The sequence below is a fragment of the Etheostoma spectabile genome, chromosome 11, assembly GCF_008692095.1.
Source record: "Etheostoma spectabile isolate EspeVRDwgs_2016 chromosome 11, UIUC_Espe_1.0, whole genome shotgun sequence".
Taxonomy (NCBI): domain Eukaryota; kingdom Metazoa; phylum Chordata; class Actinopteri; order Perciformes; family Percidae; genus Etheostoma; species Etheostoma spectabile.
In genome coordinates, this window is record NC_045743.1 from 18979857 (window position 1) to 18989939 (window position 10083).

The 10083-nt window shown below is 41.2% G+C and overlaps 1 protein-coding gene across 1 annotated transcript in view; it reads right to left on the reverse strand.

Moving 5' to 3' along the window:
• LOC116697992 (insulin-like growth factor-binding protein 2-B) overlaps window positions 1–10083 on the reverse strand; it is a 27732-nt gene that overhangs the window by 10274 nt on the left and 7375 nt on the right. The window contains exon 2 of the mRNA XM_032529681.1: window positions 2044–2198. Coding sequence (XP_032385572.1) covers window positions 2044–2198 — 155 coding nt within the window. The remainder of the gene's footprint in view (window positions 1–2043; window positions 2199–10083) is intronic.

The following is a 10083-nucleotide window of genomic DNA, read 5'->3' on the forward strand; positions in this document are numbered from 1 at the left end:
CATTCCACCATAGAAAAAAGAACAATATCACCTTTCATCATCAATTTGCTCATAATAAGCCATTATTGAAGCAAAGACAAGTACTCTTTCCTAATGCAGTTATTGACGCTTCTATTCACTTTGTACATTACGGCGGCCCTGTAGGACACAACACAACGGCATTCCACAAAACACGACAACATTCCATGTTTTGTGAAATGTCGTGTTTGCTGAAATGCCGTGTTTTGTCCTTTAGGGCCACCGTAATACATGTGTCTATAATTTGCGGGAACGTCTGTCCATGTGTCTGTGTGAGTGGGTGTGTCTGTTTGTGTGTGTGTTATGCGCATATCTCAAGAACCGTTGGATTTCACAGTTGACAGGTGTCTTGCTACGGGCACGAGTGAGTGCAGCGCCGAGTTCGTTTGGACTAGAAATGCAAACAACATTGTTAGTGTATCGGTAAAAGAAGCACACACTGGCTTTAGCCGCTCTAGCCGCCGTCACCCTGAGGACCAGAGACAGACAGCAGCGGAGCTTTGGCAGCTAAAATGTGACAAACACCTCAGACTCACAAAAATGCTACAGACAACAAGTGGCAGACAGAGCGTGATGCCACTTATAGGCAGGATATCTATCTAATAAAGCCAGATGTATCTGTACGTATGTATGCGTGTCCGTGTTTGGGGGGGGAAGGTTACCTGCACATCACACGCAGATGCCACATGCACAACGCTTTACACACACACCCACACCCACACACCCACCCACACACACACACACACAGTCCGGTTCTTGTGGTTGATGAACGCAGATATGTGATGATTAGCTCTCATGACGAGCCGGGTGGGTAGCGCACTTCATTGGGATATTTTGTGATTACATTGTGAATGTCTCAGTCAGGTAAATATAGTAGTACAAGGTCTTCCTCTACTCTGTAAGTCAGATGTAGGCTATACGGTGGAGTTGCATATTAAGTGGTTTTGGGTCCTTCCCATTCCAGACAAGCACATCTTCAACAGGCACTGTACTAGTGCTTAGAAATTCATCAATACATGCACAGAGATAGTATTAAAAGTATTCTAAAAGTGGAAAGACATCACCATATTAGTCTAAATTCAGTTTCAAACATGAGGCCTGTAACAGCTATCAAAACACAGAAAATACTCTCACATTCCTGGACAACAATTAAATGTATTAACAAATACATTTTCACATAACAGTTATATGAAAGCACATTGATGTGAGCGTGTGTTAGTCACGTTGTGGGGACAAAATGTTCACAAAATCACTTAATAGGGACTTGTCTTCCATATGGGGACAGAAATGTGCTCCACATCAGGGAAGAAATACTTGAAACTGGGTTTTTCGGTTTAAAAAAGTGAGGGTGAAGTCATGATAAGCGTTGTAATTAGACATGATTAAGGTTAGGGCAAGTCCCAGAAAATGAATGTAAGACCGTGTGATGTCAGTGATAATAAGTGTGTCTGTGCATGTGTGTTATGTTTGTTTGAGTGAAAGAGCCCCCAGACGAGGGCACTACTGTACCAGACAATGTTGCTCACACAGCACATTGTTGACCTGTTTGTCACAGCCTGCTTTTGATAGGCAGCCATGTCACTGAACTGTGCCATACACAACTACTGTAAGACTGAACTCAAAACATAAATAGTACATACATAAAGTAACTAGTAACTTAAGCTGTCTGATGATATTTGGGAGTACATAAAGTAACTATTAACTCAAGTAACTACTAACTAACTGTAACATATAACCATATTTTAATCGTTTGACAGCACTGGAGTTAAAGATATATTTTTTAGAATAACAGCAGACCACTTCCGCTTTATTTAGGATCCAGACGATCAATCTTGATGTGTAAGTCAATGCATGTTTCAAATAAATTCAATGGCTGTGCTGCTGTTTTTTTTACCCTTGAAATACTTTAAAACATGATGGTAAAAATAACTTTTCCTCAAAGAAGTGGTGTTACTTCTATCCCTTTATTTTAAATTAGAGTAAGTAATAAGTAGTGAGAAAAACAGCTGGCGGATTAGATCTGACCTGTGGTACTTTCTGGGTTCGGGGGTCCTCTGGTTGTTTCGTCTTCATCTTGGCTTTGAGCTCATTCTGATATTGTTTCCTGGCGGACTCCTGCCACAACCAAGCATCGGCCAAAGGAGGTCTTTTGGTGACGGGATTCTCAGTCCCGTGCACGTCTACAATCAAACAAATACACACATTAGACATAGTTCATCTGCAGCATATGTAACTAGACTCCGCCTAGGCCTTCTGGCAAACAGACCTCACGTTGTATTCAAAGTTAATTCAACCTGTTGGTATATTTTCTGGTTTAAATCCCAGTTTAACACTAAATACTTAGGAGGTTCTCAGAGAAGCGTATAAGGAGTCCGTTCTTTAAGAATGGAAGTGTCCTGTCCTGTGATAAGCAGTTCATGGACAGATGTAACACACACACACACGCACACACACTCACCATTTCTGCGGCTTTCTGCATGTATCTATTCTTTAATCACAAGCCAACATTTCTAATAACAGGCCCCTTTAAAAGTCATCTTAATTCTGGAATTAGAAGACAAAGTCATTGTGTGTCCCCGAGGCATCCTGTGTCCCGCATACATCATGCGACTAATTCTATACTGGACAGTCAGGCGTTGCAAAGCTGTAATTACAATGGCGACAGTGTGAACAAGCTTGCTAAGATCTTTACTGTGAAACAGCACAGTGCTACATGCAGCCCTCTGAGGCTTGGATGCCGGGCTTGTGTCGCAGTGCACGTGTCTCCTCGGAGCAGTGGGCTCCCTTTGAGTTTGTTTTCCTGCCACTGTTACACCAAAGTATGTTCATCATGTGTTGGGTAAAAGGAGAGACAAAACACACACACAATCAAAGCATGGATGGCAAATGAGAACATATACAGATACAGAATGCCAGTTGTATAAATGAGACCGACTCCGTGCCAACGAGGACTGGGACTACAGTCCCTGACAAAAGTCTTGTCGCTTTTGTTCAAATTGACCTGAAGTGCCTCTGAAATATATTTCTAATCAAGATTTATTTACAAGAAATGGCTCATTTTAATCCCAACAGCTTTTGAGTGTCGTGCAAAACGAAACTGTCAAAAAGTATTCTAATATTCACAGCTTGGTAAAGCCCATTGAGTCAGTTTTGCAAAGACATAATGTTGTCGCCTTGTCATATGAGCTTCACCGGTGACTAATAATGGATCATCAGGTCTCAGGTGTGTATAAAAAACCCCAGTACATAGACCTTCACATCAACTGCACTAGACCTCTGCAAACATGCCTAAGATTCACCTGAGACTAAATTTGGATTATTAAGAAGCTGAAGACCAGATCCACTCTGATGTGGCAGACACCTTCAATGTGTCCAGCGTCAAGTACAGAGGATTAAAAAAACATTTGAAGACACGGGAGACATTTTTGACAAGCCCAGGTCAGCAGACCCCGCAAGACAACTGCTCGAGAGGACCGTTTGTTGCTCGAAAATCAGGCCACCCATTTTCCACTGCAGCAGAGCTCCGAGAACCTGTCCCCTGAAGTCCCTGTGTCAACCAGAACGGTTTGTCGGATTCTGTCTCGAAATGGCTCCATGGTCGAATCAGTGCCCAGAGCCAGCACTAAACAAAAGACAATTGAAAAACCGTGTGGCATGTGCCAAGGCCCACAGCCTGCTAAAAGGATGACGCTGGAGAAGTGGAAGAAAGTGGATATTTCAGATGAATCTTCTGTTGAATTACACCACAGTCCCCGCAATATTGCAGGAGACCTACGTGAGCCCGCATGGATCCAAGATTCACCGCAAAAACAGTGAAGTTTGGTGGCGGAAAAATCATGGTGTGGGTTACATCCAGTATGGGGGTGTGCGAGAGATCTGCAGGGTGGGAGGCAACATCAATGGTCTCAAATACCAGAAATCTTAGCTACCGCTTATATTCCCAACCATAAAAGGCCAAATTCTGCAGGGATGGGCTCCATCGCATACTTCCATCCCACTTCAAAGTTCCTCAAGGCGAAGAAGATCAAGATGCTCCAGGATTGGCCGCCCATTCACCAGACATGAAATCATGGAGCATATGTGGTTCGATGAAAGAGGAAGCATGGAAGACCAAACCAAGAATATGATGAACTCTGGGAGGCATGCAAGACTGCTTTCCTAGCTATTCCTGATGACTTCATCAACACATTGTCTGAATCCTTGCCAAACCGCGTGGGTCCAGTCCTTCAAGCTCATGAAAATCATACAAGATATTACATTTGGATCTCACAGCACCACTGTTTAATTTGCTGACATATTTTATTATTTGCAGTAAATTTGTTCAATTTCTGTAAGGCACAAGACTTTTGTCTTGCCAAAATTGTCCGCTTTCTGTCTTGTTTAAATTATAAATCTTTTTTCATTGAAACTAATTTATTTCATTGCATTGAACTCATTTGGGAGGGTTTTGCTTTCATATGAGCTGTTTCTTACAACCAATTGATGTGATAAAGTCCGGTTAGATATCCTGTGTTTCTACAAAATAGATAAGCGACAAGACTTTTGTCAGGGACTGTATAAGGGCCTTTTCAGACATTAAAAGTCAGAACCAAATCCAGACCAGGGTTCATGGTTGGTTTCACAATGGAGTTATGCAAGCGCACTAATTCAGTTCAATTAAATTTTATTTATAGTATCAATTCATAACAAGAGTTATCTTGAGACACTTTACAGATAGAGTAGGTCTAGACCACACTCTATAATTTACAAGGACCCAACTGGTCTAGTAGTTTCCTCCAGAGCAAGCAACAGTGCAACAGTGGCGAGGAAAAACTCCTTTTAGGAAGAAACCTGGGACAGACCCAGACCCAGACCCAGACCCAGGCTCTTGGTAGGCGGTGTCTGACGACCGGTTAGGGTTAAAATGAAAGGTGGCAATAACAGTCACAAAAAATAGTAGTTAGTTGTAGTTCTTTGTAGTAGTTCAAGGCACAGCAGGACGTAACAGGGCATCGCAGAACGTGTAACGGGACCATGGCGACAGATGCAAACATGATTTTAGAGCATCCCTGATCCGAGGAAACATGCTGGGGGGAAAAAGAACATGAGGACTCCGGGAAACTACTCAGTTTTTTTCCAACGGACTGCTGCTCTCCTCTTGCTACCACTGCTCTTTTTGATTTGTTGTGGTGGTAAGAAGGAAGAAACAGGAACTTTACTTGGGTTTGGAGGAGCTGCGGAATTTATTAGGGGGCTGGGCGATATGGAGAAAATCAAATATCACAATATTTTTAACCAAATACCTCGATAACGATATTGTAGTGTTGACTATCGGTGCTTGTCGATGTATTGCCCAGCTCTAATTCAGAGACCAACTAAAACCTACACTGTACATTTACTACCACGCTACTTTCTTCTCTGCTCTGATTGCCGAACAATCCAAAAATTACTTCTACGCTAGTACCGAACCGAACCGAGACTACCGCTTTTCGTTGTGACCAAATCCCGGCTGTTTGGTTTGGCACACCCGGAATTTTGGTTTGCATCCAAACCAGGTAGGCGTGAAAGCCCAAGGAGGGGTAAACACGGAGAGGTTTTTCAGCATAGTCAGAGTCATCACAGACATAACAATCTGAGATTGTCTGACACACTTCAACAGGAAAGCGTTGACTGATTTAAAGAGCTGAGCTCGGCTGCTAGTCATTGGTGGTGAGCCCAGACTAGTGAGGAAGCGCTAAGGGTTTTCATGCTGAGTCAGGACTTTTTTTTTTGGGCACCTGATCTACCTGCCAAAGGCTCTGTGTGTGTGTGTGTGTGTGTGTGTGTGTGTGTGTGTGTGTAATTGGCTTAATAAAGGCAGGAGCAGAACTCGGAGGTTGTAAATCACTCCTGAGAAGGAATGCCCCCCCCCCAGTGAATCTTCAGAGCTCCGTCCACATGCTATGACACTTTCTATAATGATTCTGTGCGTGTCTCCACACATACGTTTCAGTGCACACTCTCCCAGGTGTTAAAGTAAGTGGCTTCTACATCATTGCAAAAGGCGTTACAGACACGGTTAATTTAGTCAATTTTACGCCGAAGTTGAGAACATTTGATTTGTTATCCATGCAGTTAGTACCATACCAGAAATGTGTCCACAGGAACTGTAAAAATAAATTTCAACATTGGTTTGTTCTTATAAATGACTTGTTTTACATAATAGGAGACTGCAGGCTTATAGGGGAAGGGGGCTTTAAGACAGCTGCTAAATCTGACATGTTCAAATGAATACTGTTGTGGTGTAATTAAGAAAGAGACTGTTTAATGGTGTATGCTTTTATTTTGAAGGTGGGTGTTTTATTTTGTAATTCGGTTTTTCTATGGGCTTTTCCTGTTGTGCTGCAATTGATGTTTTTTGGAAGAAGCACATGTAGTCGATTCAATCTTTACTCATCCATCTTGTGTTCATTCATGGGGCATCGCCAGTGAGTATATTTAATTTAATAACGTAAGAACTAATTTAGGGATACATTATTTGTTTTGTGCTGAATTTAGTTTTTGTTGTAAGACTGTAAGACTTTATTCATTAATTAATGAGTATACAGAAATACTTATTTGTATTTGTTATATGTTTGTCATTTCAGTTTTACCTTTCCTTCATTAAAATGACCTGCCAAGTATAACACACCGTCTGTTCATTGGAGGAATATTTTTTGAAGGAACGAGTTTAGCTTGCTGTTTCAGGTCAGATGAGAACAGTATAACTGTTGATACTGTTTTTGAACATTAAAGCATGGAAGAATGTAGAAACCCAAAATACGAGCCTCAACCTAAAATCTGCAAGATGAGTCTCCTTTATGCAAACCTTTGAAATGTTGCAAAAAAGAAATGCAAATGAGGCACGTTTCCATCGCAGAGCGTAGTTTCATCAGAGAAAACATTTTTGCACAATTGAGAACGTTTTATTGAATGTTGCCGTTTCCATACAGCTTTTCTAATGCAATATTTCAAAAATTGCGTAAAAATGTGTGAATGAAAAAACGGTTAATGTCATTGTTAACATGTTGATGTTGAGCAGGCATGTTTAGCATGCCAGCATTTGCTAATCAAGGTGCAACTGAGGCTAATGGGAAGGTCGTTAGTAAGTAAGTGCAGTAGTAAGACAATCTATTAAAACAGTTTACCTCTGAAACTAAAAATGTCAACCTGCTGGTAGCACAACATTAAAAGTCATGGAATCACCAGATTTATTAAGACACATTGTCTGGGCGCCATGATCATGGTAGTGCTACAGGGACACTCAGGGAACAAACAAAGTTGATGGACTTTAGCCTCTGGGGACCGAGAATTTTTGTGCCAAATGTCATGGAAATCCATTTAATATTTGACAAGATATCTCACCCTGGATTTGAGTGGTGGATTGAGCCGACATTGCCATTCCTTAAACCCAAAATTGTCCGTAGATCACACCATCTTTGTTCCTTTTTATGTTTTTATATGTCTCAAACTACAAAGGGAAATCTTTCCAAACTGATAATCCAATTAGAAAGGTAACACTTCCAATAGCAAGCCGTTAAAACTGGGTGGCCACAAACAAGATGTTCACTACAGTGTGCGAGTGATGGCCAAAAGTCACAAATTCCAACATCCATCTGAGCACACATGCTTATAATTTGATGTTAAAATTTTCACAAACAGTGTCGTGAGGGCCTCTGCAGAACACATTAAACAAGTTCAAGAGAGAGCTTGATTTCATCATTTTTATTCAAGTCTTGCTCTAAACAGAAAAAAACAACATGGTGACATGGGATTTAGTTTTCCTTTTTCCCTGGTAGATCCAAGTAAACTGAATTGACACTTGCAATGCAAGTGCTCAAAAGACCACACTTAGTGGAGCAGGAATGTTGAAAAACTAACCGAGATGCAACTACAGTACAGACCCATCGTAACGGTTTCTATGAGCTTAAGATCTTGTTTTCTATCGGCACTCGTAGGAATCCATGTCAGCATGTTTCCAGGGAGAAACTAAAATCCCCACACATAACTTCAGCCAATAGCTGTCATCTAAGTACTGCGTTGTTGATTCTGTCTGCCGTGTCATAGAAACTACCTGTCTAGAGCTGTTGGGAGTGTTGGCTTTGGCTATTGCCTTTGAGCAATGCTTTCACAGCTCTCATAGCACAGAATAAGTAATGTCTTTCCAGAGTTGCTTAGCATGAATGCATTTGCCCTTTCGTTGTATACAGTGAAGCTATGTCTCCAAAAACTTCATTGTGCTTCCAGAGCCAAGAGCCTGCCTTGCAGTACCTCAAACCATTGTCAGCATAAACGGCTCCTCTCAAGGCTCGGCCACTTCAAACACTTTCTGGCTGGCAAATGGACAAAAAGCAATTGAATAATGAAGGTTTGGCCTAGCCAGAGATCCCCTTCAAACCTTTTACGGTTAGCTAGTTCTTTCTTCTACTATTTTTTGATGTTGCTATGTGTCCATGTGGCCGTGTGTTTCATCTTTCATCTAAACCAAAGGACGTTGCCTTTGTAGTTGTAAGGGAAAACTGTTGCCAATTGGAGCTCGTACAGCGTTTGTTAGACTTAAAAGACAATACATGCACCCTAAGGTCAAGGTGGCTTTCTCTTACAAAACGTATGCTCTTCACCATCAAGTGACATCAAATGTCTAACAACTGGCCAGTGTTGTGCAGAGTGTAATGCAGAGAACCAATGTTCATTTTACAAGCCGCAACAGCAATACTGGTATTGTTTTCACCTTGTAAATCTGTGTGTGTGTGTTAAATTATAGTCAGGCTTAAATTACTGTATAATTAAGGGCGTGGTCTTGTTGATGGACAGGCGCATAGTGAGCCAGGCTAGCCCTGGGCTCCCTCACAGTTCAGCTGAAGCTAATCCGACTGAATGCACTTGACCTCCCAACTGTGTTTTTCTTATGGTTTTGGAATTTTGTTCTGCATTTCGTCCTGTGGTTTCTTCTGTTTTTTGTTCTATGTCTTAACTCCTTGTGATTGTGTAATTTTCGGTCTCGTACATGTTCTGTTTTATTGTGATAGTCTGGTTTTCTGTGCTGTCTTGTCTAGTTTTTCTTCCTTTGTTTCCCCACCCCTGGGATTACCTGATGTTGTTCACCTGTTTCCCAGCCCTTGTGTTTCCTTGTTACACTGTGTATTTAGTCTTTGTTTTTCACTTGTTCTTTGTCAGATCTTTTCTTTTTTTTTTTCGGTATTGTCCAGTGTATCAGTTATCAGTCTTATTCCATGCTGTCTTCTCGTCCGTGGAGTTTTTTTTTCTGTCTCCAGTTCCTGTTTGTTGGATTACTTTAGATTTGTAGACATCCGTTTCCTTGTCTTATCCACTTTTCAGAAAAGTAAGTTGTTTTCCTTCTGCATTCAGGTCTCCTTTTGTTAGGTGTGAACTGTGTTTTTGTTACTTAATAAATCCTTAAGCTCAAACTTTCTCCTGCCTGCTCTCTGCATTTTGGGTCCAACAAACTTGAGACATGACAGATTTTGCCTTTCAGACCATTTTCAAGCAAATACCCGACCCATAATATGGCTTACTGTACGTTTGCTTGTACTAACAGACCCTCCCAAGAAGTCTACCCTCCAGTTTTTTTGGTGAGTGAAATTATGTTTTCTAATGTGCGTAGGCATTATTAGCATGTTAAATAGCCAAATACAGAAACCTCGGGGAAGGACGCTAATGGTATGGTTAACCAGCTTGCACCAAAGTTACAATTTGCAGTGCCTAAATGTAGAGTGATAATACTTTAGGACAAAGGGGGTTTGTTTGAGGTTGGAAAATAGTCACTACGTTATTATTGTCAACAGCAGGAACCGTCATGAATGTGCAATTAGACCAGTGACCTTATTTTATTGCTAAAATAGGCATTTTAGATTGAGCCATATTTCATTTTAGTTAAAATTATTTTATTAAAATCTTTTCATAATTTAGGTTGTATTGTTTGCATGTAGTAGTCTATGAAGGAGATTAGCCAGCACATTTGACCGTATTGGCGAGAGGTGTAAGCCGAGCCCTGGGTATCCTGCTCGGTCTTTGAGAAAATGAAAGCTCAGATGGGCCGATCTGGAA